General features: G+C 36.9%; 4 protein-coding genes, 1 non-coding gene and 1 pseudogene across 9 annotated transcripts in view; 1 reads left to right on the top strand and 5 right to left on the bottom strand.

The window, feature by feature from the left end:
- The window catches only part of LOC104813053 (oligopeptide transporter 7), a 3,954-nt gene extending 500 nt beyond the window's left edge, over positions 1–3,454 (bottom strand). Inside the window, exons 1-9 of the mRNA XM_010540548.1 lie at positions 3,346–3,454; positions 2,874–3,245; positions 2,625–2,779; positions 2,434–2,531; positions 1,886–2,155; positions 1,043–1,342; positions 708–963; positions 443–625; positions 1–348 (exon numbers count right to left, since the gene is read on the bottom strand). The exon at positions 1–348 is cut by the window's left edge and continues 1 nt beyond it. Coding sequence (XP_010538850.1) covers positions 1–348; positions 443–625; positions 708–963; positions 1,043–1,342; positions 1,886–2,155; positions 2,434–2,531; positions 2,625–2,779; positions 2,874–3,245; positions 3,346–3,373 — 2,010 coding nt within the window. The 5' untranslated portion in view covers positions 3,374–3,454. The remainder of the gene's footprint in view (positions 349–442; positions 626–707; positions 964–1,042; positions 1,343–1,885; positions 2,156–2,433; positions 2,532–2,624; positions 2,780–2,873; positions 3,246–3,345) is intronic.
- Positions 3,455–4,639: 1,185 nt separating this feature from the next.
- LOC104813052 lies at positions 4,640–7,089 on the bottom strand (annotated as a pseudogene).
- Positions 7,090–8,440: 1,351 nt separating this feature from the next.
- Positions 8,441–11,952, bottom strand: LOC104813051 (short-chain dehydrogenase TIC 32, chloroplastic-like). 2 transcript variants are annotated; one of them, XM_019202382.1, is made up of 9 exons: positions 11,575–11,952; positions 11,256–11,487; positions 10,684–10,763; positions 10,433–10,589; positions 9,853–9,934; positions 9,490–9,577; positions 9,246–9,292; positions 8,959–8,996; positions 8,441–8,867 (listed from the first exon to the last, which is right to left on the bottom strand). In XM_019202382.1, exons 1-9 carry the CDS (start codon positions 11,693–11,695, stop codon positions 8,714–8,716), a joined length of 999 nt encoding a protein of 332 aa, XP_019057927.1. In that variant the 5' UTR covers positions 11,696–11,952; the 3' UTR covers positions 8,441–8,713. The 2 variants fall into 2 exon arrangements, with proteins under 2 accessions (XP_019057927.1, XP_010538849.1); XM_010540547.2 differs by having other exon boundaries at positions 8,442–8,863; positions 8,955–8,996.
- Positions 11,953–19,329: 7,377 nt separating this feature from the next.
- LOC104813050 lies at positions 19,330–20,005 on the bottom strand. Its single transcript, XM_010540545.1, has one exon. It carries the CDS (start codon positions 19,893–19,895, stop codon positions 19,647–19,649), a length of 249 nt encoding a protein of 82 aa, XP_010538847.1. The 5' UTR covers positions 19,896–20,005; the 3' UTR covers positions 19,330–19,646.
- An 83-nt stretch (positions 20,006–20,088) lies between these two features.
- On the top strand, positions 20,089–20,159 carry TRNAG-CCC. Its single transcript has one exon. It is a non-coding gene; the product is annotated as a tRNA-Gly (tRNA).
- A 496-nt stretch (positions 20,160–20,655) lies between these two features.
- LOC104813049 (protein NLP7-like) lies at positions 20,656–25,379 on the bottom strand. 4 transcript variants are annotated; one of them, XM_010540543.1, is made up of 6 exons: positions 24,922–25,379; positions 23,944–24,515; positions 23,681–23,728; positions 22,696–23,587; positions 21,679–22,431; positions 20,656–20,901 (listed from the first exon to the last, which is right to left on the bottom strand). In XM_010540543.1, exons 1-6 carry the CDS (start codon positions 25,232–25,234, stop codon positions 20,792–20,794), a joined length of 2,688 nt encoding a protein of 895 aa, XP_010538845.1. In that variant the 5' UTR covers positions 25,235–25,379; the 3' UTR covers positions 20,656–20,791. The 4 variants fall into 4 exon arrangements, with proteins under 4 accessions (XP_010538845.1, XP_010538846.1, XP_010538844.1 ...); XM_010540544.1 differs by having other exon boundaries at positions 20,656–20,898; XM_010540542.1 differs by lacking the exon at positions 20,656–20,901 and having other exon boundaries at positions 21,233–22,431; positions 24,922–25,378.
- Between the last annotated feature and the right edge of the window lie 1,015 nt (positions 25,380–26,394).

The following is a 26,394-nucleotide window of genomic DNA, read 5'->3' as shown; positions in this document are numbered from 1 at the left end:
CACCGCCGTGGCAGGTGGCATCATGCTCGTTGCGCTTATCAAAACCGGCATGTTTATTAGTCTTATCCATTCTTGCCTTGGGAACATCTTGGCCAGTGACCAGACCAGCAATGGAGCTATGGCTCCTACCAGGAAGAACCAGTTCACCGATTGGTACGTTCCTAGGTCACCGAATATTCTCCGTGGTCCGATCAGTCCCCATATCACGGACGCGTCGAAGAACACTTTGTCCCCGGGACATGTCCAGACCGAGTTTGAGATCGTGGTGTCACAGATTTCCGGGATGGTTTCCAGTAGCCACCAAGCCGTTACGAGGTAAACCAAACACGATATAAGCGTTCCGACGATCTGAACTCGTTAAATCACGTAAAACCAGTAAAGGATATATATATATTGCATGTCTTGAGAAAAGGGTATGAATTAACTTGAGAAAGAGACTGACCTGAGCCATGAACATGGTCCGAGGTGGGATTTTCATGTAATGACCGAGCTTGAAATCTTGAAGGAAAGTGATGGCTTGCTGCATGCTTATGTATCCGTACACTTTGAAGCACATGTTAGCAACCGGGTATCCTGGATATATATACCCTATTATATACTCCGTAATGATGTTCAACCCAGGTGCCTACAACACAAAACCAACTCAATATTTTCATCGGATCGTTATAACATACAGTAATATCGAATATGGACCCACTGACCCTTACCTGGTTAGTGATGGCGGTGATGATGCCGATGGGGAGAGTGAAGAGAATGGCGATGGAACAGGCCAAGAGGACACCCCACCATGGCAACTGAAGCTGTTCTTTGTAATACTCACAGGCAAAGATGGTGGCTCCAACGTTGATGACGAGTATGGACCAGAACCACCAGTCGGGAACTTGCTTGTATCTGCTCATAAGCCTCGTGTGTATATCCATCTTCTTCTCCTTGAAACTCGCCTTACTCTGCTCCCATATCTCCCTTCACATCATATCGTATCAATCACATATATAGATTACATAAGAGAGAGAGGGGGGGAGAGAGAGAGAGATGTATACACCTTCCATGGAAGAGGGCGACGTGGACGATGGTCGCACTGAGGGCAGCGAAGCCGACGCCATAGGTGATGGCGAAGAAGGTGGTGATGTACAAAGGGCCTTGGAGCTCGTAAGAATGGAGGTCGAGGTGGAAATTCGAGTCGATGATGGAGGTGATGTTGTACTTTGACCCTTCCTTCGTGAATAGAGAGCTCGAGAATATCGGAAACGTCTTCGCCTTGTACACGTTTTTCCAGTAAAATATCGGCGTCAATACGTACATCACCAGCACGAAACCCGCCGCTACATTCGCAGTGGCAAACCTGTAATTTTATCACATTTTTTTTTTATCACATTTGATCATTCATATATATATATATAGTGGTATTCTTATACAAATTTTATCATAGAATCATGTGAAATGTTTGGGAAGAAAGAATCCGTACCGGAAATTTTAGAATGTTTGAATTCATATTAATTATGATATATGTTATTAATTTTTTTTTATGAAAGTGATGTGATATATATTATTATTTAAAAACTAGATCTCGTATACCCCTATTTTTGGCGAATTTAATAATCAATTAAAAGAGATTTTTTATTTATAATAAAAAAATTATGAATATTTTTATAATTTAAAAAGCGTAATATTCTAATTTTTTTAAAAAAAATTAAAATAATTTTATACATTTTAAAAACATAGAGAATATTTCTATAATCATGTTGGATAATAAGGGTATTCAACGAAATCCGAGTACTCATGCACATTCAAGTAACTCGTCAAATATATATATATTTTTTTAAAAAGTCACATTATATTCTTTTGTTTTATTTTGGTATGAAGTATGATGGAGAAATAGACTGACCATGGACTAGCGAGAGGGCTACCGAGGTATGAGGAGATAGTGGACCAATCAAGTCCAATGGCACCGATCCCAAGCCCATGAAGGCCCGACCCCATTTGTTGGGCCAAGACCGAGCCCGGAAAGGCCCAACACAACCACGACAGTGACGTCAGCATTTGGAATAAGTAGCCCGGCAACACGTAGTAAGCGAAGCTGCAAGCCAACGCGATCAGGAAGAACTGCGTACGTGTCAGTCCTCCTTTCGTCCGTTCTTCCTTCTCGTGCAATGCCCTGTCACCGTAACCCTGAATTCTAATAAATGTTTTCTGAAAATGTTTTTTTTTCATGCATTAAAAAGATATTTTTCTGTTTATGGGCCCCTTGTTTTTATGGCGTATTGTCAGATCATCATTATTTTTGCTTTGTCGTTTCCTCGACATCATTTTAACATGTGTTTACTGCATTGGGTCATCGTAAAATATAAGAAAAAATTATACCTCAGGCTGCGTAATAAAATATCCTACTTTTGTTATAAATATATACATACATATATATATATATATATATACCTGAATAATGAGACCTGAACAAGATTCGACGGCCACCACATCGCCGCCGGTTCAACTAGGTACCTCCGGAATATTCCCGCCCATCCAAACCCCAACACCTACCATTCGCAGTACATTGAACGATTATTCAGACAAAAAAAAATTGAGACAAAAAAGATGGAATCTTTGGACAAAAAACCTCAAATTCCGACCTGGGTCGTGATGATAACGATCAAAGAGACGAAAAACGTGATGTTTTTCATGTAAAATGCCTTCACAACAGTGACGACGTGTATCGCGTAAACAGAACCAGCTCCGGCGTTGGCGAAAATGGTGATCAAAACATGTTCTTTCACGTTGAACGGACCTGGATTCAACCCCAAGAACATAACGTTTTTTTTTTTCTTCCATGCTCATGGTATGAGTGTGGAGAACGGGAAAGACCGGATTGGGTTATTTACCAGGGTTGAGAGAAAATTCCCATTTGGAGCCTCTGAGGAAAACCTTGTCGGAGAGCTTCGCCGCCATGAGACGGCCGAGAGGGACGACGGCGATCTGAGCAGAGATGGCGGAGATGGTGAGAGGCTCTGTTCTGTACCAGAAGAACTGGTTCAGGAAGGACAGCACTACGCACGACACTGTTCCCAATACCCACATCCTGAACGTCAGAACCGGCAAAGATGGATCATCTGTTGTCGGAACCGTGAGAGCCACTTGTCGGATTGGAGAGTTCTCTTCCTCGCCGGAGCCGGAGATTCCTCCGGCGAAGCAGAGATCCTTTGTTCCTCTCGGTCCACATGATGATGATGATGGACTGGTCAGGTCTTTTGTTACTGCAGTAATTATAAAACAAGAAATCCAGAAGTCCTTGTAAATTCCAGGAAAGATAACATGAAATGAAATTCAGGGAAAACGATGAAGAATTGCAATTACGCAGAGGAGCTTGTTCTGGTTCTTCCATGCCGTCTTCTTCTTTCTCCTTCTTGCTATGTCCGTCTTTTAAAAATGACAACTCTACAAATTTGGAATAAGTATTGCCCTTTGGTTACAATATTTATTATTTTTATGGCATCGACTAACAATTCTTATAGAATATATATGTATATATATATATATTATATATTATATATATTGGTTATACTTACATGCCATGATTATCTAACCCTAACTGTTTGTTTATTTCTTTGTTTATGCGTAGAGTTGGTCAACTTTAAATTATTCTGGAACAAGTAGTAGTTCCATAAAGACGTTTTTTTTCTTTTGGTAAAAACATCTTATTTCTGTAAAATATCAACGGAGTCATTTATAAATAATAAATATTACCCCATAACATTTGATTTTTTTCAGGGTTCGATTTTATGTCGATAGATCTCGTTGATTGCGTTATTTTATATATGATTTTTTTTTTCATTTGCGATTATTTTTTCAATTTGTTTTAATTGAAATTTAAAAGCTCAATAAGTTTCATTATACATAATCAAATCATACATTTTCAATATTTACGAATATACACCAATGCCTTGAAATTTGATAACGTTAAAAAAAATTATGATTATGAACTAAACAAAATTTATGATTATGCATAATCAAAAGAATTAGTTAATAATAATGATGATGAATGATGACAATAACAATAAAGATTATCATAATCCATGAAAATAATTGTGATTAATTTTCCTCAAAATTTTCATATTTTCCATTCATTTCACAGTCAATCTTAACAGATTTGATACAAAATGTTAATTATCTTGAAATAAATTTGTAAATCTAAATTACTTACTATTTTGGATAAAAGAGAATGGTTTTAATTTTTTTTTTTATCTCTATGCATTAAGTTAACACGAGGGTATGTATATAAAATGCAAATAGAGAGAAAGTTTTAAACCCAATTAATATATATTTAAAATGCAAAGAGGGAGAGACAGAAAGTTTTTTCATTGGAAACTTTTTGTTTTTTTTTCCGAATTCCTTGGATAGAACATGAATAGCCAATGAAAGGGCGACACGTATAAGATAATCGTAGACCCCCAACGTCCCTTTCAGACCGCTTTTTTGCTTGTCAGGCTTTGCTAAGCCAACCCGGCCCCCATCCATCGTTTTCAGCAGTGGTCAATCTGAAATTCTGTGTAATGATTCAATTATAAAATTTTCCATTTATAATCATTTTGTACAAGTAAATGTGTGTGTGTCTCAGCAATTTACACGTCTGTTGTTTCGCGTGACGAAATATCATTGAGTATTACATTTTTTTTCCCCAAGACAGGGCGGATCATATGCGCACAAACCTAAAATGTTGGGGTCAAATTGAAAATATTGAAAAATAAGAGTCACTAAAGAAAAAGAGCGGAACACAGTTAACAACTTGATGCTTCCGTTTGTGTTCAGACCATCTCGATGAAGAGACTGGCCTGAGGATGCAAACCTGATTCTTTAAGAGACCGAGAGAGCTTGAGCTTGTCTCTTCCGTAAACTGTTCTCGGGAGGTTTGATATTATGCTGTATCCTTCGGTTTCTAAGACGCCCAGAGAATCTACGTAGTCGTACACTGTCTGTATCGTATCCGTGCTTTGAAGCCTCCTGCCCTTCCGTTCTCCGTTCTGGAATCTCACCAGAACCTGCATTCCAGAGCGAAATCCCGCATGCTTTTGGATGCTCTTATAACTGCTCTAGATCTCGTAACAGTATACTCTCGGCCGTGTTTGATTGAGTTCTTGCAAGAGACTACAACTAATGTGATTCTCTACCCGATCAACACTGCCCTATACCGAGATTATCTTTTACATAGGGTATGTAAACTTCATAAAGAAGAATCATTTGGAAGCTTCCCTTACTTGTGTAACATCAGTGCCTTTTTCGGATTCCTCTCCAAGAGAAGGGGCTTTCACTTGTCTCCTTCTATCCCTCGCGGCTTCTCTCTCTGCAGCCTCTCGTTCTGCTCTCTCCCGAGCCTCTTCTTCCTCCTTCCGTTTCCTCTCAATTTCAGCAGTTTCCCTCTCTAGACGCTCTTGCTCTTCCCGTCTCTGACATTCCCTTGCCTTATAGACAGACACAGGACAATTGAGAAACTCGGAAATAGTAGCATATCGGCACATTCTTTGTTCTCCCTAACACGTAGAGAAAGCAATCTACTTGATCAGCTGCGAGGGCTGCCCTGTAAGCAGTGTCTTGTTCCTCTCTAAGACGCACATCGTTTCTTCTTTCCTCGGCCTCGGTCCTAGCTGCTACAAGAACAGGTGAACTTTCCTCTAGCACTCTCTGGAGTATAGTGAGCATTTCTTCCGGAGTTTTACGTCCCGCAACCTACTAGTAACAAAAAAAGTAAAGCCAACAACTTCAGAGCATTGGCCTCCTGTCACACCAGACAATGCTAAAAGCATAAAAGGTGCTGCTCCCTACACATGACGTACATATTGCCTGAGGTATTCGAGACATGGAAGAAAGTCGGAATCAACAACAATGCTACATTCTATTTCTGGACAGTTCAACGTGTTAGCCAAATAGATTCAGCTCCAAGCAAGCAGTTCTCGGATCTTTTGCATAAGAACCTAATCACCCAAGGCAATCTAACCAGTGCAGAGGTCATTACCAAATCATTGATAACTTAAAGCCCACATAAATTGTTTCCTAGATCATACCCTTCAAATATAGCAAACAGAAACACTCCAACAAAAGGCCAGAGCATCTATCGATTCTCACCTGCTGAAGAAGAGCGATTCTCTGATTAGCAGCCGGCATAACCACTGCGCAAAAGGGGAATCTAGATGCCTTCGAGCTGTCACTCATCTTGAAGCCCTCACTGGCTCGAATACTTTGCCCCCCGGAGACAAAGTTCTTGTTGACGAAAGCAGCAAATACTTCGTTGCAGAGCGTCCTCTCGCAGAAGGCAGGCGTGTCAGGATGATCCTGAGAGTGCAAGTAAACAAACAGCAGCTTGAACCCATTCCTTGACTGCTGAAGCGCGTCCATGAACCCTTCCGACACAAAGTTAGGCCTGAAAGAGCTATCATACTCTCTCTCGAACGCAGCCACGAATTCTGCCGCCGAAACCGACACAAGCCAGGCGGACGACTCGGAACTCCGACCCGATCCAAGCCCAAAATACCAAGCGAATACGAAAGGACTCCACCAGCAGCCCACAATCCCAACCCGATCGCACCTGAAACCAACCCTAAACTACCAGACACGATCGATATCGGTAAAGTAATGATCCTCCACGCCACTCCCGGTGGTCTACCTCCGCCGCCAACTCCTATTCCGTAAAATTCCGTATGGCCGACGGTATCGCGAGATGGAGAATCGTTCATTTCTCGGCCGCCGCTACCTCCACCTGCAGTGTCGGCGGAGCAATTCCCGCCGTCAGAGATGCCGGAAGAAGAAGAGACGTTGTTCGGATCGGAGGAAGTGAAGGAGGAGATCGCGAGTTCAAGGTCCCATCCGTGGGCCTGTAGAATCTCGGTGCACAAATCGGGATCTTCGAGGCCAGTGATCGCTTGGAAGTAAGCCAATTTGTCGGCCATATCAACCATGATCACAGACGATAACCCAACGGAGGCCAAAACCCAAGGGTTTTCCCTCGCTTTTCTCAGAAAGATTTGGGTTTTTTTTCTGCGCATTCTGTCTGTCTCTTCGTCTCTAGAAACTGGAAACTGTTGAAAAATTGTTGATATGTTCATGAGCCATGACGACAGCTTTTAGCAAATGCCGAAATGACCCTGAAACTGAAGCTTTATGTCCAGTTGACGTAAAACGCTGCCGTTTCAGACATACATACATACATACATACATACATACATACATACATACATACATACATACATACATACATACATACATACATACATACATACATACATACAATCCACGAACTTTTATATACGAATCATATGTAGAGTTTGCGTTTGTGAATCTAATTACTTTTGGGCTTTTTACAAGTCACTTAAAATTGCTTCTGGCCCATCGAAGCCCTATTAAACGGGTCTGTATTCCAACTCAGTTATCTTTCCCTTTTTTTTTATTATAATTTTTAGAAAAATAGTCTTTTGTGTACATGCAAGAAGTTGACTTTCTTTCAGTATTTATTTATTTTTTCACAAAGGATACTCCGTATTGATTGGGCATTCATGAAATGATATGTACGTATCAATTGTTTTTTTCATGTACTTGTTGTGGATAATGATTTAATTGATTAATAATTTTAAGGTATTTGAAAACTATATGTAAACTTGGTTCATTTGGCACAAGAGTCCATATTTTTTTCAAAGGGCAAACCCAGGCGCATGTTAGTTGGGTCCCATAAAAAAGGAAAAAGGAAGGAGTCCCCACTCAAACACAGAAAGAATTATCATGCGCCATTTTATGTCACTTGAAACTTGAAAGTACTCTAACCGACTCCATTCGCTTCTCCCCCTCTGCTTTAATTGTTTTTTCTTTTCTTTTTCTTTTTTTCTTTTCCTTAAGAGAACCAAATTTTATATATATATATATTCAAATTTTAGTTCAAGTCGCTTTCGTTTTTTTGGAAATTTCAGAAACCCTTAGATCACATTAAAATATTAAAACATTTAAAACAAACAACAAATGGCAAATGAATGGGATAGATAAGAATCTCAAAATTTATGTATAGAAAAATAAAATTTAATGAAAGTTGAAAAGGAAAAAAACTAAGGCTTTCAAAGATTAGAATGACTCTTCTTAAAGTTGAGGCCAAATAGATTAAAGTGGTGTCAAATCACAAAAACGCATGATTAAATGGATATGTATATAAATATAATGAAAGAAATTTCAAGACTAGATGAACCCAAAGAAAAATAAATCGAAATTTCGATATTTTTATGCCAAAAAAAAAAGTTAAAGATATATTTTTTCGGGGGTGTATTTTTCCAACCGTATGACGAACGAGAAGAAGATAATCAAAGGTAGGCCAGGAAAGGAGGTGCTTCGTGGCACTTTCAAAGGCAATGATTAACATAATGATTTCCACCGAGATAATATTCCAACAGATCAGTCCAAATTGTACGACTGCCCAAAACTTTGTTTTAAAACTAAGAAACCCCCAAACAACTTTAACTATTAATTATCCATATATATATACACACGCACGCCAAGTACATAAGCTATACAAACTGAATTGCACCGAACCACTTGTATATCTTTATGTATTATACCACTTGACATTTTGTTTCTACATATGTAGGGACCATAATGTATACCTACGGTGGATTAAGCTTTGATTATATTTAAGTATAATCTAGAGATAGTTTACTTTCTAAAATATGTTTAAGGAAAAAAAAAACACATTTAGCTACAGGCAAGGGTCGAAAACGGATTTGGTGCCTTTGGTTACCAGAACATCAGAAGCAGCCCATAATCTGGCAGCTTCGGCGGAGTTGGAGGCGAGCCAAGACGGCGTCGTTTCGTTGCAGTCCGCGAAGTACTTCCCCGATACGTTCACCAACCTCGGGCTTGTCGCCACGTAACTTGGGGGCGAGCCAAGACGGCGTCGTTTCGTTGCAGTCCGCGAAGTACTTCCCCGATACGTTCACCAACCTCGGGCTTGTCGCCACGTAACACGTCGTCGCCGCGGCCTCACCATTCCAAAAATAAATTATCAAAAAGAAAGGCCTAAAGGGAACACTATAAAATAAAAAATTTAAAAGTATAATAAATCCATTAACTTAGTTTTATGGACATAATAGATCCAACTTAATCCAATATGAATACGCGGTGTCCTTTTGCATCTTACAATTTATCCCAACCGAAGACATCAGAGGTAGTATTTTTTTTTATGTATATGATAAAATCATTGATTTCTTTTTTTAAAAAAAGAAACTTACTTGAGGGATGGTCTTGACCAGCTTGGAAGCAAAGAAGAAAGCAAGAGCTGTTTTGTTCAGGCAGGCGAGTCGTTGTTAACAACACTTTTATTGATAAACAAAAAGCTACAATATAAAACTATAGAAAGAGGACATCACTACAAGTAATAGTAATGAATTACCCATTATATATGTATGTGTGTATATATAAATATATATATTCGTGATGATTACAAGAAAGAAACTAGGTTGTAGTATAACCAACCTGTGAAAAGGCCTTCTCGTTCTCTTGTCAAACGGGTCCTAACAATGCCTGGGTGTACACAGTTCACAGTCACATTCCCTCCCGATTTCTGCATTTGTTTTATACCATTCATCTTTAGGATAAAGAAACCATGTACTTCTATACATAGCCCATTTACTTTTATACATAACCCATTTCAAACAATGCATTTTGGCATTCATTCGACATGCATATGCCCCCACCGGAGAAAACCACACGCATACCAAATCTATGTTTTTTTTTTCACATAAATCTTCACTTTTCACCAAGTCAAAATAATAGGTATGTGCTTTGACTAATGTGCATATAAATATAATAAATATATTGTGAGAGAGAGAGAGAGACCTGGAGAAGGGAAGAGAGCTCCTTGGTATGCAAAACGTTGGCGAGCTTCGAGAGAGCATAAGCACGTGTTGGATCGAATTGACTGATCGGTCACACACACAGGAGAACAAAAAAGATATAATTAACATCGACAACACATCGAAAGGTCAAACCCCCCCACTTCTCTTCTGCCTTTTTTCATTTATTAACCCCGCAGTCTACACTCTCTACTCTTTTCACTCCGAAGGCTTCTTTACGGCCGGAAAAGAAAAAGGAATGATAAACCACGCATTTAATTTTTTCATTTTGACTGTAGATGTTCTATAAAAAAAACTTTTGAATTTTGTTATTTTTTTTTTATTTCAACATAGAATTGTATATGTTTGACAAATAAAGAAAAAAAAAACATTTCATATTCAGGTATAACAATATAACTTATTTAGAGGAACTAATTATTGACTCTTAAACACTTTCAATACGTATTACTTCCTCTTATATGTTTTTTTGGTAATTTTCCATATTTGTATAATTTGGATATATTTACTTCCCCGTTTGGATATATTACCGTGAGCATGAAGTATTTTAGCTTAAAATAACTTACCACTTTGGTCGGGAAATCTGCCGGAGGTATTCGATCATATCACCTTCAAACCAGCCATGGATTCCGGACGAGACGTTCACAATCCGACCTTGGACGCCCGATTCTTCTGCCGTTTTGATCATCTTCTGAAGCAGCAGCTTGGTCAACAGAAAATGGCCTGATAATTTTTTTGTTTATTCGTTAATGACAAGATTAGCAGAAAATTATGCGATTAAAGCGGATGAATTCGTAATCATGATTAAAAAAATCACCTAGATAATTAGTTGCAAACGTCATCTCGATTCCGTCTTCCGAGATTGCATGTTCATGTGCAAACTTGCCTGCGTTGTTTCTGATTCGATGTATTTAAAAAAAAAGGAACAGAAAGATAATATTAAAAAACTTTGAAGAAAAAAAAGAAGTGAGATTCTGTTTCAGTTCGTATAGGTTACTGCGTACCCAAACAGCAGACGTGCACGTATATATTTACGTATGTATGTTTATACGTACGAAATCCAGTGAGAAAGAGAGGAGAAGGAGAGTAAATTTTAAATTTTCCTTACGTTTCTCTGCATCCAAACGGCAGAGATATACGCTAATTTATTTAAACGTATATATATACTACGACGCGTCTGTTGCAGGAAGAAGGGAGGAATACAAGGAAATCCAAAGTTTTGGGTTCTCCTTCTCTTTCTTGGCAGCCAAAGAGCAGTATAGACATGCATCTAAACAGAGAAAATTTTCCGGGAAAGTAAAACAGATGGAAGCATATTTAATTACACAAATAAAACAGATGCGCGAAATTTCCCTGAGATGATAAAAACTAATTATAATTTTGACTTACATGAGAAGATGGAGAGGGAGACGGAGAGACTCGAACTCGGAGACGAAGCTTCGCACGGAAGAGAGAGAGCTAAGATCAAGCGCCATGACGATGATCTCCGCCGCCGGAGATTCAGCGACGATCTTCGCCTTCGCTTCCTCTGCTGTCTTCACGTTTCTCGCCGGTAAGATCAGCTTCGCTCCTCGCTTCGCCAGCACCCTAGCCGTCTCCGCTCCAATCCCCGACGTCGCGCCTAACCATCACCAATCAAAAATGAAAAATCCGAAGATTCAACACCGAGAAAAAAACACCACAAAACGGAGCGGGAAGATAAACTCACCAGTGATTATGGCGGTAATGGGGCTGAGGTCGCTGTTCTCGGTGACATCGTCGGCGGTGGATTTGGAGCCGAAGCCGCTAGCTCCAGCGAGGCCGATGAGATATCTTCCCGTTCCGATCATCGTGGTTTTTCTCCGGCGTAACAGCTTTTCCGTTACCGGTGACTGCTGTAACGGATGCAAATTGGCGGAGAGGAAACAAAGAGGGAGAAACAGAGGTAACAAAAGGAGGAGGACGAATGTGGTGCCGTTTTCAGTTACGAAGGGTATAACGGTAAATACACAAAGAGAGGTCGAAAAAGAAGCTCTGTTGTTTTGTCAGGTTTTGTAGCCTACGCCGCCTGGCATAGAGTGTGCTTGAGAAAGAGAGAGATGAGAGAAATTGGCAATGCCTTATTTATAGTGAACATTGTTGGATGAATCCATGGTCTTTATATATATAAAAAAGGACAAATTGAGGGGAAAAAAATTAAGTAAATTTTATAGATTTTCGCTAGGGGTGAATATTTATGTTCTAATTTGATTATTAAATGATTTAATTTGTTAGATTTAAAGATTATATACACTAATACTATATTCATTTATATATGATTCAATTTTATTAAATAATTTATTCTTTTTCAAATGTTTTTTACAAAGTTTTAATTAATTACACTTGATTCTAAAATTTATTCAGGACACCGTTTTATACCCTTAGATGCAATTGTTTCTATATACCTTAAAGGAATTATATTTATTTATTAGAAAATATTTCTTTTTAGTTTTCAAAATAATTAACTTGTGCCAAATGTAGAGAATTATATAAATGATGGGGAAAAAAGAATCTAAGACTATTCAATTCAATGTTATGGGAAATGAGATAAGGCAAAATAAATTAGGAAATAAATCATTAGGTTATGATTTGATATCCATAATTAATGTATTATCATGTGGGACTCAATGATTTTTAGAAAAAAAAACAGTAAACTGTGCATTTGTATCTGGTGTTAATTGGGTCAAACCAAATTAATTTGTTTTACAGGAATGGTTAGACAGCTGTCGATCTTCTATTCGTTCTTATAAGATTCAGAAAGTTCTATGATTGACTAATTCTAATTGATCGTAATTATTTTTTTATTGTGACAATAAAAATAAAAATTGCTTAAATAGATGGTAATTAGTTTAATCGTCTACGGGAATCATTATGTAAAATGGTGGGTTATCATTTTTTTTTACTGATTTGTAATTTTTTATTGTAGTATTAATATTGAATTAATTTTAAATAATTTGAACCTATTACCAAAATCTTGAAAAATAAACATGTAGTATATAAAGATATGTATAATTTTATAATTTTGTTTGCAAGCAAAATGATATTTGCTTTTCTTTAGTAACCATACTAAAATGTCGTTAAAATATGGAAAAACAAATTACATTATTGATTTACCCGATTATTAATATTTACAAATAAAACATTATAACTAATCAAATACTTACCCCACCAAAAACAGCTAACATCAAATATTAAGCGTATGGTGCCGTTGAAGGTGATATGAACGGTCAAACGGCCTAAGGTTTGACTCACTTGTAGGGGACAGTTATGCAATCGCGACGTATTAGTTGTAATTACTTGGTCACACCCATTATTTTTTTATTATTCTATAATTTAACCATAAACCCCAAAAATAAATAAATTTCAGATTTTCAAGATATGTAACATATTACCTTCCTTGTATGTGCAATATTTTAACGCACCAAGTATTAAACACAATATATATGTATAGGTGATAGATATCGAAAAAATTATTAAGAGATATTAATGATAATTAAAAAAAGAATATTCTAATTTGATTTTATTAGGATTTAACGTATAATATCAATATGAATTTTAAGTTTAGATAATTGAGAATAAGTTGGTATAAGATTTATTTTGTAATTTAGAATATATGATAATATAAAACGAGCAAGCTGGTGAATTTCCAAATAGGAAACGTTTGATTAGAGCAGGTCGGCGAGTAGTTTTAGAGGAAAATGTAAAAACGGCACGAGGGCCAAGGTGAAACAAAGAACAACTGAAGGAGAATCGTCAAAGACGATTTGCACGTGAGATTTTAATAAACTGCGTGCCGGTTTTTCTCCTTATTACTACTATTTTATTTATTAATTTGTCACAAACAAATACGGCGTTTATTTCTTGGTAATATTCCACATGAGTGATTCGCCATTTGTTGTTCTTATTTTTCCGCGTAATTTCCAATCCAGATCTTCTATTTTGTCGCCAAATACCTTCACTTGATTACGTTGATTACGGATGGAAAGAAAAAAACAAAATTCGGATATTCGATTTGATCCAAATTTTCGAGTCGGATACCCAAAATTTTAGTTATTTGGAATAATGAAATACGAGATCGGATAATATATTTGAATAACCGAATTTTCAAATTTGTGGTTGGGGTAATTGATATTGTCTCGCGAGTATATAAATAATATAAAATTATTTTTAAAATTTTAGGATTTATATTAGATTTTATGTTCTATTATTTGATTTTAATGATTATATAGAGATTGTTATATATATATATATATATTTATGACGTATTTTAAAGAATTTTGAATTGATATCGGATATAAATAAGTTTTAAATTGATTTTGAATGGTTTTGAATATGTATATATAAATATATTTAAAAAAATTGATTGAAAATAATTAAAACTATTCATGTTCGAATATTCGCAAGATCTCACTAGTTTTTTTAATTAGAATATCCGACTTTTATCGTGTGTGAGTTTGAATAATAAAATATATAATTCGAAAAATTTGGATTCATTCTGATTATATGTGTGTATATGTGTATATCTATATAATATAGGCTCGAGATTGACTTTATCTTATTTGAAGTGTGGTGTTTTGCTCGCGTTCGATACGTACGTTAGTCCAAAGGAAACAAATTAAAATTAAAATTCGACGATCGATTAGAATAATTTATACAATTAATTGCTAAATAAAGAAATCTTTTTGATAGAGAGAAAGTGCACATGCATGGGGTGTTTCGTGAAACAAAATGAAACTTTGACCACAAACCAAAAACCAATCATTTCTATGGTGGAAGATTCTTTTGGATCAATCTCTTTGGTTTAGCAAGACAAACCACTAATTAAGATTAAAATAATTAAACCACTAATTGGAAGTGTTTTCGTTTTGAATTGTATTCCATATATACATATAAAATTCAGTAACATGCGACTTGGATGCATGATTCATAGAAACACACTTATCTATGGTCCTTACAAACACAAACAATATATTTTTTTTTTGATAACCCCTATCTTGCTACCCTTCGGGCGCGCTGATTAGGTAAACCTCCGGTTTGGGAGCAGCCTTTGTATATGTATCATATAAACCCAGAAATTACCTCCCTCCCCACCAGTCAGGAATCGAACACTTAACCTCAATGTGGAGTTACTCTTACCCCAAACTTGACCACTCGCCCACGATCTGTTGGGTACAAATAATATCTTGTTGGACCTTAATTTTGTTTATTTATTTATTTTATAATTGTGAAACCTGTCATACGGTCCATAGGACCGAACCCCGACCGCCACAACCTTCAGATCGGTTTATTTATTAAACCTCCGACGCTTCGCAATAGTCGGCAAATCACATAGAACAGAGAAACCAGTCGAAGCTGACCGACAAGGGGAGTTTAGTTTCGACTGGTTTCGAACTCACAACCTTGTGTAAGGGTGAGCTGTCACTAACCAGTAGAGCTAGAGATTTCTCTCTTAATTTTATTTATTTAATTACAGACGTAGTAACATTTAATTTAAATTTTAGAAAAAACCATAAATGACTTCAAAAATAAAATTTTCTTTTGAAGCATATTCCTCTCTTTTAAAGTGGGCAACTAGTAAACTAACGATTCTTAATACTGTTATTAAATGATGCTCACACACAAACACAGATATATATATCACATTTCATTAGTAATTAATATTCTACAGGGCATGTTACTTTTATTAATTAACGATTTGTCTGGTGCAATTTGATTATTAATGTTATATCACTATTTATTTTTCATATACACCTTTTCCCTATAAAATAAATAAACAGAACTATAGCTCGCAAACCATCAACTAATTAACTATATTCCTTTTTTGGCCAACTATATTTGACTATAAACCAATTTTAATCAATGAATAATTAATAATTAGTGACTAGCAAAACCCAGTGCCCCACTTAGCAAAAATTCCAACCCGAGTAGCAACAAAAAAAAGGTGATTATAACTTAGATTCCATACATCTATCATGAAAATTTGTTCTATCTTATTTTATTTTAAGTTTTAGGCATATGAATTTTTAACAATAAACATAATTTTATGGTTTAGAGCAGATAATATGCATGTAATAGATTAAATCATATTTAATAACAAATATCGTGGGCGAAGAAAATTGATTATTATTATTATTATTATTATTATTATTATTATTATTATTATTATTATTATTATTATTATTATTATTATTATTATTATTATTATTATTATTATTATTATTATTATTATTATTATTATTATTATTATCATATGAATCTAAATCGTGAATTCGTAGATGGGATCCAAATGAAATCAAATTTTTTTAATATAAAAATATTTAAAATGTACAAAAGTAGAGTGCAACTTTCTTCAATAATTGCCACTCTCTTGTTGGCAAGGCCCTTCACCGAACTAAGATTTCGATTTGATAGCATTCATATTATATAATTCGATATTGTCCATTTTTTATGTGCGCACTAAAATTTTAATAAATAATTTAATCTTATTTTGTTGACAGAATATTAGTCTTGATATTATTTTGGGATTGCAAAGTCCAACCATCGATATATCCTCTACTGGAATCTGTAACCTATTGCAAAGTCTTCTTATTAAACGTTTTGAAAACCATTGTTATTGGAAAAAACCATATATTTCTTAAATATATAAAATAAAATAACAATTGTTGATCCATGTATTCAAATTATTTTTGTATTATTATACTGCCACTATCAGTCAATAATATTAAAATTATAGAGCTAGTTTATCTCTCTTAACTTCCAATAAGTAACCCCATTGGATTGTTAATAACATTATATTTTAATTTAGAATTCTTTTATTTTTTTAGAAAACCTTAAAACTGTTATCTCCTCAAAATCATTTAGAGGATCTATCAAGTGGTCTAACGAGAAAAAAAAGGTATCAACAACATAGTATAATCATCCACTTCAATATATATTTTAATTAGAGGATTAACTAAAAACTAAGCTTTTTGTCAGTTTACTCCAAAACAATGCAGCAACTAACACCACCACCTTTTCTAAAAAAAGCCCTTTTATTTTTATTTTTATAATCTTTATGCGTAGAGAGAGGAGTGAGGATTGTCATGATTTGTACAAATAAAATCATATATATTTTAAATTAAAATCATATATAATCTGAAAAGAAAATTAATTCTGCGAACAAATTGAAAATACTATTTAAAAATAAAAATTTTAAATAAATTAAAATTCGAACAAAATATGATCCAATAAAAAAGCAATAAAATATTCCAATGGTTATAAATTGTAAATTTGAAAGAAAAAAAATCAAAATTCAAAGATATAAAAAAACAAAAAAGCTAAATATCCAATTATCGCGGATATCATCTCCTGGAAAGCGAGCTTCATTGCCTTTTAAATTTCAAGATAGTTTCATTTTTTTTTTTTTTATAACTTAGTTTATTTTCATTTTTTTCCCCTGATGGATGCATGGATTTAATAGCTTGAGAGTGTAAAGTGATGCGTGCAATCTTATATACGTGCATGATGATATCATCATAGAATCCAGTCGTTCACAAGTATTATATCCAAAGCGTGAAATCTGCATGATGATGGGACTTTGATCTAATGCATACCCTTTGGCAATTGTTATATAATGTTTAAATTTTAAAAAGATTAAAGTTTCTAAATATATGCTTGCTTTGTGAGGTCACGACCTTAAATATTAACAAATCCAAAAAGGTTAGAAAAATATATAGATGAATGGATCTAAATATTGAAATATTGATATAAAATTTCATTATTATTTTATTAATATAAAAACATTTAAATACAAATTATAAAAAAAACTGGTGAAAAATAATTGTTGCCGAATGTTGATATCACTTAGTCACTTACCAATATCATCCCAAACAAATACGATATAAACCCCCGAATATAAGTTAAAGGATGTAATGGAAAAACCGACCAAACCTGATTTTTTTTTAAAATAAACTTTTTTTTTTAAAATCAATTAAAGCCGAATCTGAATAAAAACCTAGGTGAAATGATTCAAACACAAAAATCAAATCGATGTAGTTTTCTAAAACCGAAAAATCCAAACCTGGGAATAATTGAACCAAACCGAAACCCGACCAATATCCACGACCCCTACCAACAACTAAACCAACCTATATTTACAATCACAACAGAAGGAATACTACGATTTCAATCCCAACAGGGAAGTGGATCAAAGAGAAAGAGAGTGCTCCTCAGAGTTTGGGATTCAACATATCAAAACCCTAAATTTGCTTACAAAGCTTCAGCAATTGGAACGATGGCAAAAGCGCTTCAATGCATACTCATCATGGGAGCCAGATAAAAACCAAAGACCTAAGACTCTGTGTACTGTGCACACAAAACCAACAGAACCAAACCCGACGCACGGCGGATTCTTCATAAGATCGGGCCAACATCCAGATAAATGCTTTCGCAATTTTTCGTACAAACTCATATGCAGGGGAACAAACAAAGAGATCACGGGAAAATGCCTCGAAATCGTAAAGAGTTTCATATTCCACAGCTTTTCCGAAACAAAGAGGAGGGTAAGGCAAAGAAAATACTGGGCAATTCAAAGAGATGTCATAACTTCCCACGGTGAAGAATTAACCGCAGAGAGAGAGAGAGAGAGCAATTCTAATAACAGTGAGAATGATCTATAAGAGCATCACCATATCTCCACATAGAAATGGAGGGAAATCCCCATCCATTGTATTTATACTTCACCTCAGAAATAATGCAAAGAACTGTGTTTGTATATGGAAAACATAACTATGAACTACGGTCCCAGTGTTCATTTAAACATGAAAATGCACTCAGAAGCCTATGAATCAAATCTCCATATGGCCTTCTGAGTTCTGACACAGTCTGCTCACAAACTCACAAATCACCTATAAGGAAAAACGAGAGCAATCCTAAATCTTAACCCAGACTAACCACTGATCCGGCAGAATTCCTTATCAATCAGAAAGCAAAGGTTCTCAAAGTACACGGGTGGTTCAAAAATCACATGCATAAAGCGAAAAAAGAACCCGGTATATGTGGCTGCACATATAGTCTTCCCGTAGCCTGCCAGAAAACCTCACGGACTAGCAGATCATCCAAAATCACAGTAAATAAATTTCCAGAACCAGAAACCAGACTTAGTGTCAATCCAGTTGAGTTCATGACCAGAGACTGATTGTCCTCGACGGCATGGCATACGAGTGGCATTCATGAAACGGGGATATTCAGATGAACTTGCTCAAAGATTAGGTTTTTGTAATTCGTTCATTTTGTGCACAGAGAAGATTTATCAGGTAATCATCTATAAATAAAGACCCTTGTTTCAATTACAAATGTCATAACTTATGCAGAATATCCCTGCTTAGCATAAGATCAAACATGAAGTTGAAGCATTCGAATTCAGGAAAACCAGATCGGAAATGAAAGACTAAAATCGAAATCTATCTAACTCAATGCACAAATCAAATTCCAAATTAAGCAAATATAAATTTACATGTTGCTTCTCGTGTTGCCAGTCACCAAATTCACGTAACAGAAACAACAAACATCAGAATCCATTCAAAATGGAAGTATTACCATAGACGCAAACACAAGGGTTCCAAGAAAAACAAAAGGAAAATCAAATTCCCAGTTTGGAATACACGATCAAAGTTCAGAAATTTCTTTAAGCGCTATATACCACACAAATTTCGAGATCACAAAGAAACTATGAAGCCATACCACCGATTACCAGAAGGAACCGGACGCCAGCGTTTACCGGAACTAAACGATGTCGTTCGGGTGAGGGGCGGCGGAGAGAGCGAGGGGGCGGTGGTGGGCCTCTTCTCCGTCGTCATCGTCGTCGGAGGTAGAGAGGTTGACGCAGGAGCAGCGCTCGAGGGAGGCGAAAAACGCGGAGATGACGGTGGAGCTGACCCAATTCGCCATCTGGTCCAGCTTCTCCAGCGACGTGGCGGTGCTCACATTCGACCCCGCGGATGTCGTCGTCGTGATGCTGCTGCTGTTTTCCATTTTGCTTGCAGATCCGGTTAGGGTTTTCGAGAAGATCGGATTCGAGAATGCGATCGTGGGGAAATGTCGAGGAATTTGTTAGGGTTCCAGAGAGAACAGGTCGTCAGGTCGTGGATTTTGACCGTGAAATAAATTGTTGAAATCGAGCTACTAACACAAATTAATATTAAAATTAATTCCGAAGTTGTCGAAAGCGCATCTGGTGTAGTGGTATCATAGTACCCTCCCACGGTACTGACCGGGGTTCGATTCCCCGGATGCGCAATTTTTATATTTCTTTTTAATATTATTGATATAATCTATATTTCACATTTTTTATATTTTATAGCATAACTAAGGAATTTCTTATATATATTTTTATATTTATTTTTAATATTATCGATATAATCTATATTTCACATTTTTTTATATTTTATAGCATAACTAAGGAATTTCTTATATATATATATTTATTTATTTACTGTTAGAACGAAGAATAATGGTATGGTAGCCGCAATTTTATGAATTAGTTTTTTTTTTCCGATAATATGGAAATTGATCAAGGAATCAGGAAAGTCAAAATTAATGCATTTTTTTTAAATAGAAACTCGAATTTGGATTAGAGAGAGTTTTGCTCTATTTTTTACCCGTTGAACCATCTAAAATTGGATGATTTTATCAAGTGGAGTGGAGGTTTTATTTTCAGTTATCTATAATTTAATAATGCATAGTTTTGCATTTCAAATTAATTGATTGAAATCGGAAATAGTAGTTGGGTTTTTTACAAACCGGCAAAGGGCAAGAAGAAACCGAGGTTGCCTCTATTGACGTCAGCATCGGGAATATTTACATGGCTCTGTGCCGGTTTGACGAGTCCGTGTTCTCATACCAGAAGGCTCTTACTGTGTCCAAGTCCTCTAAAGGTGAGAACCATCCATCGGTTGCTGAGCTTTACCACAGGACGGGGAAACTCCGTGAGCCCAAGCCGTACTGTAACTCCCCCGCAAGAAACAGTCTTGTTCCTCTGCTAAGAAATGGCCGACTCTTGGTTTCAAATTCTGAACCGATATGTATATATAATATTCTTATATTATTTCGTTCTCTAATGGGTTTTCAGGTCGATTTTATTGTGTAACATAATATGGGGCTGAATTTGTTGTGTAGTGTAGTAATTTGAGTTTGTTGTAGCATTTGCCGAGGTGGGTTCTTGTTCGAGTTTTGGTATTTTCTTCAATCGAATTCTGTCTTCTTCTTTTTTTTTGCTCTTTTCCAAATGATATTATAATTGTTTTTATAACAATAATAATAATTACAATAATTTTCGCTACATCTAGTTCTGCTACAAGAGCCTATCACACTGTTAAAATTACAGGGTCTTTTCAAAGGCAGAGGACACCAAAAAGATCATAAAAACAAGAATGAAAAGAAAAAAAAAAAGAAGAAAACTTTTGGGTTACAGTTAAATTATTTCTGACTCTCTCAGATACAAACAAACAAATTCATTTACGGCTTTTACCACAAAACCTAAATCCCAAATCTTTTCTTCTGTACCAAGAAATCCAAAAACTCTAAGTCGTTTTAAACAGTTAATTACAAGAGCTTTTTGCTCAGGAACCTGAATATGGTCACAATTCTCGGGTGCTTTCGCAAGAGCTACCGAGATTCGTCGTCAGGTCGTGAACCAGGAGCCGTACGATATGGCTACCAGAGGATCTCGAAATATCGAGACACTCTTGAAGATCGGCATCACAAGCGATCAAAACCCATTCGTTATCGTCGTCTATATACTTTATATCGAACGTACCTGTGTCAAGTCTCAGCCTTTTTGCAATTTCCTCCTTCAGTTCAGTCACACTCGAGCTTGATGATATCCTGAACCTTATAATGTCTTCTTTGTAACATGCTTTGATGGTTACGCTTCTTGTTTCTGATCCTGAGCCCTCTTCCTTTGTAGGGTTGTGGGAATTGTTGCCGGTGTTTAACCGGTTTGACTCTGGAAGCCTCTGAGAGGAGCAGAGGTTTCTCAAATCTTTTGAGCTCCCTGCGTCTTCTATTGGCATTCCCTGGATAGGGTCAAGCCGGTTTGGCATAGAAAATGATGATGCAGATACATCGACAGCCAAAACTGGTTCTCGGTTCACGGCTGTAGTCTCATCCTGGGGATTACCTCCGCAAGAGCCTTGAGAGGTCGGGGTTTCAACGCTATCATCCCGGTTTTGTGAACGTTTGCATCTGTTGCTTGGTAACTCAGAGGTCCCATGTGGTTCCTGAGGAATGCGACCACTGGAGCCGTAGTTGGGCGAATCATTGTTCTTTGGCGGCTCAGGTTCTTTTGGGCCGCTTGGCGAGTTTAACAGTTTGGCTGTGGCTTGGATTTTTGTCTGAGGAATCGAGCCGATGGCCATGGAAGTAAGGTCGAGAGCTTTGTCAGTGTCTTGAACAGATTCGATGACACGTTTCAGCTTCGTGATCGAACGATTCACTTTCTTGATCTTCCGAGATGGCCACCTCAAGATTCCGTGTTGCCGGCAGATTCGCTTCATTGTCGTAGGGCAAACTGCAAAAAAGAAAAAAGTTCAGACTTTGTCCTTTAACGAACATTGCTCGAGAAAATATATCCAAGCAACCATTATAAACCTCAAAAGAGCTGGAATGATTGACCCAGAGGAGATATTTGAATTAAGAACGTTGAATAGCAGAAATTTGAGTGTGGAGATGAAGAACATATATAAGTTCTAATGTGCTTTATATATATTATTGAAAAACATTATAGTTATGATAAATATCTCAGTGAAAGTTAGAGAAAGAAATATGTGCATACCTCCAAGGCTCTTGGCAGCGTCTTTGAGACTTCCGGTGAAATACTGCTGAAGCACATCTAGACTGATTGTTTTCTCTGTTTTCCCACGTTTTCTCTTCTGCTTCTTCGCCTCCTTAACCACACCATTATCACCGGCCACATTCTTCTCGTTCACTGGATCAGAAGAAGGAACCACGGATGGATGAGGATTCAACCCCGTCTCCCCTGCATTTGATGTAAAACCAGAAGAGGGTACTCGAATAGATTTGATTTTCGAAATTATCTTCTTATCTGGCAACACTTCGATGATTTCAACAGACACTTCATCGGTTTCTTCACCGAAATCAACTCCAGACGCGACCCTCAGGCTCTGAAAATGCTGTTTCATAGTGGTCAGCAGTGAACCCAACATAGAATCTTGCTCGCTTCTGTCCGCAATTTCTGGAGGGAGAAAGAACTCAAGAATGTAATCATCCTCGCCCGTGTGAGAGCTCTGTAGACAAATCGCGAAACAACTGGTCAGCTTGAACATGAGCGCGTAATGTACCAACGGGTACTGGGTTTTGCAGAATTTGGTGACGTCTCGGCAGAAACATGAGTAGCGGTTCATGAATGCACGTCCTGCAACACCTTGGCCTTTTTGGAGATGGTGTTCAAGGCAGGCATCTCTAAAGCCCCAAACATGGGCATCGATCACGTAGCAAGCCACGTCAGTCGTGGACATGCAAACTTGGCCCATGCAGCTCCCGTCGAAGCTGGTGCAGGATTTCTTCAGACCACCACCGTTGGCTAGGACACTTCTGTGCTGGCACGGGACCCAGGTTTGAGCCAGAGGGAGCTTGTAGGTCTCGCATACAACTGTCAGTATCTCCAGAATCTCGGCTAGTGCATTTTGACGGCCCTCATTACATATCTGGAGATCAAAGAATTAACCGGAACAATGTTTTGAGAACTCAGCTGTTAAACGACAACCAATGTGACAAATTTATGACAATTTGTGGCTAACCTGAGTGTTTTGGTGGTCAAGTATTTCCGAGCTTTTCAGATTCACCGCCTGCAAAAGTTATTAATGTTGTTTTAGTGAAGAATCAAGCTGTCTGTGGAGATAAAGTGCTTCAATGTGGCACAGAAATGGCTTTTAGAATGGCGTTTCCATCTTTTCCAACATAAACATACTTGGTGAATCAGACAGACGTGTTCCCGATTCATGCTAGAGGGAAAGCACAGGAAGAGAAACATATGCATGGAAGCGAGGGAAGAGAATCGAACCTCAAGGGCTTTGCAAACTCTGTCCACTTCAGGGGCGTAATGGATCTTCTCTGAGGTCATTATAAGCTCGACAACACCGATGCAGGACTGACCAGAAGGATTAAATATGGGCAAGGCCAGCGTACCACGCACGTTATAGTGCAAGGCATGGTCAAGCCGTGAGAATTCTCTGCTGGAGTAGTACTGTACATTTGGACTCCATTCGGGCAATTTCTGTCGATAAACTCGACCAGGAAGTCCAAGCTCTATATCGCTTTCACTATCCACAGAAAACATATACGTGAGAGAGATCATCCTGTATTGGTTAAGCCCATTGCCGTTAGGATTAAGAACAAAAGGTTGGCCCAAAGTCGTCAGCAATTCACGGCCGTTCTTTCTCACTGGAGCCCAGACCTGAGCCAGGACTTGCTGTTCGGTCGATTCTTTGAAGTAGCGAAGCGCCTGAGTTATCCTCTCTTTGATCACACAGTAGTAGTCTGCGTTCTCCGGAGGGACCAGACCCATCAATGGAGAGGGAAACTGGAGATTGTTACCATTTTCTGCTGTGTTCTCAGCCACCGACGGAGCAGAACCTGCAATTATCAGAGATTTTTCACCTTCAGGTTCTAGAGTTGAAACATCCAACTAAAAAGTTTTAGCATTGAGATTAACTGGTGACATTCGCCGGATGAATATGGAAAGCTAGGGCAAGAATTTGCAGAAAAACAATTAAGGGAAAAGGGCAAGAATACGTATTAACAGAACCACCTGAATAGAGGCAGACAGAAAGTCAAACACAGAAATATCAAATCAACGAGTCCATGAGCAAAATTAAATTCAAGTTTTGAAGCATTTCTTTTCTAGAAGAAAATTTCAAATTAACAGTCAAACGGAGACGCATCGAGAATTCGTGAATCAGAAGGAAGTTACGCGCTCGTTGCTGAAGACTCGGGCATAAGAAACGGAAAAGAAAAAGGCTTGAAGTTCGAGGAGACTAACAAGGGAGAAAGAGAGGATACTCGGCGAGACGGAAAGGAGGAACACCGGAGGCAGGGCTGAGATTCTCGTCGGCGGGAGCAGCGGTGGCTCCTCCGCCGTCGGAAAACGCCCAGAGAGGTGAGCAAGGCTGCTCGGAGGAAGAGGAGACGACGAACGGAGACATGAACTGGTTCGATAAGGAGATGTAGGGGATCTGATCCAACGGCCAAGAACTGTCCAAATTCAGATCATCCAAATCCATCAGCAGCTCCCGCGGCCTCGTCGGCGGAGGAATGACACCGTTTCTGGTGCTATCTTCATCAGGTTCGGACATTTTCTGGGAATTTCTGTAACAGCTGGAAATTTTCCGGGAAAGTTTTCGTACGCGAATTCTCTTCGTCGATCGCTCTTCGTTTGGACAGAGAGAGAACGAGAAAGGTCAAAACGGTAAGTGTGCGATTCCATGGTATCGCATAATCAAACAAAATGAATAAAGTCAGTAAAAACAAATACCGATAATTTATCGAGAACCGATTCTCTGCTTCACATTACAACTGTGTTGGGTATGTATTAAATAAATATTCTTCTGAGATTATATTCACTGCTAAAAAATTTTAAATTACATTATTATATTACTTGACCAGACAAAACATAATACAATAAATGCAACGGAAATATAATACAAATTAAAAGTTCATATATTGTAATTTGGTCGATTTTTTGGTTGGTTAGTTGATTTGTGTGCTTGTATTGTATACTACTATACTATATATAAGCACACTCGCGTATTTACATATGAAAAATGATGTGTTCTCAATATAGAGAGTATCGGTAAAAAAAAAATCTGAACTTTTTAAATTTTAAAAATAAATATATGAACTTTTAATTTTTAATTTGTAAAAAATACATAAAATTTGTAATTTTTGGCAAAACTTCACATAATGATGATCTTACGGAATTATCGCGACATGAACCAATATGTGTGTGTGTATATATATAATAAATAAATAAATGTATGTATGTATGTATGTATGCATGCATATATGTATGTATGTATGTAGATTTTGTATATATATATATATATGCGTGTGTGTGTGTATGTATTTTAGAAAATCGACCAAAAAAAAAATTGAATACCTAAAGAGTTTTAGTGTTAGTGACATTGGGGAAGGGCGTTATTTCAAAATTAAAATACAAGAGATACAAAAACTAACATTAAATGTAAACTTCACTCATAATGGTCGGCTATAGAATAACAATATCCGGTGAAATTACTGGTGCCGTCAAGACCCAACATTACTTTTATTATAATCATGTGTTAACAAAAAAATAATAGTGGCAGTACATTATGTCACACAAGAGGGACTTGTTAAATTTCGTAATTAAGTAATGATAATGATGATGATTAACAAAACCTTAAAGATTATCAAAACATTAAAAAATGTCAACCAAGTGTGGAGAAACACGAAACATCAATTCGACGAAATCGGAAGA

This window comes from Tarenaya hassleriana, unplaced genomic scaffold, assembly GCF_000463585.1.
Source record: "Tarenaya hassleriana unplaced genomic scaffold, ASM46358v1 Cleome2, whole genome shotgun sequence".
Lineage (NCBI taxonomy): Eukaryota > Viridiplantae > Streptophyta > Magnoliopsida > Brassicales > Cleomaceae > Tarenaya > Tarenaya hassleriana.
The sequence above is the reverse complement of the archived record's forward strand: the minus strand, read 5'-3'. Positions and strand labels throughout refer to the sequence as shown.

What these genes read in the sequence shown, in the direction of transcription:
- LOC104813049 (XM_010540542.1), bottom strand. Translation starts at nt 25,234, where the DNA reads ATGTCCGAACCTGATGAAGATAGCACCAGAAACGGTGTCATTCCTCCG. An exon ending in GTATCCTCTCTTTCTCCCTT is followed by an intron (nt 24,516 to 24,921) that starts GTTAGTCTCCTC and finishes TGATAATTGCAG; the next exon opens with GTTCTGCTCCGTCGGTGGCT. An exon ending in GAGTTTGCAAAGCCCTTGAG is followed by an intron (nt 23,729 to 23,943) that starts GTTCGATTCTCT and finishes TAACTTTTGCAG; the next exon opens with GCGGTGAATCTGAAAAGCTC.
- LOC104813051 (XM_019202382.1), bottom strand. Translation starts at nt 11,695, where the DNA reads ATGATCGGAACGGGAAGATATCTCATCGGCCTCGCTGGAGCTAGCGGC. An exon ending in CAGATTTCCCGACCAAAGTG is followed by an intron (nt 9,935 to 10,432) that starts GTAAGTTATTTT and finishes GTGACCGATCAG; the next exon opens with TCAATTCGATCCAACACGTG. An exon ending in AGCTCTCTTCCCTTCTCCAG is followed by an intron (nt 9,578 to 9,852) that starts GTCTCTCTCTCT and finishes AAACAAATGCAG; the next exon opens with AAATCGGGAGGGAATGTGAC.
- LOC104813050 (XM_010540545.1), bottom strand. Translation starts at nt 19,895, where the DNA reads ATGGAAAACAGCAGCAGCATCACGACGACGACATCCGCGGGGTCGAAT.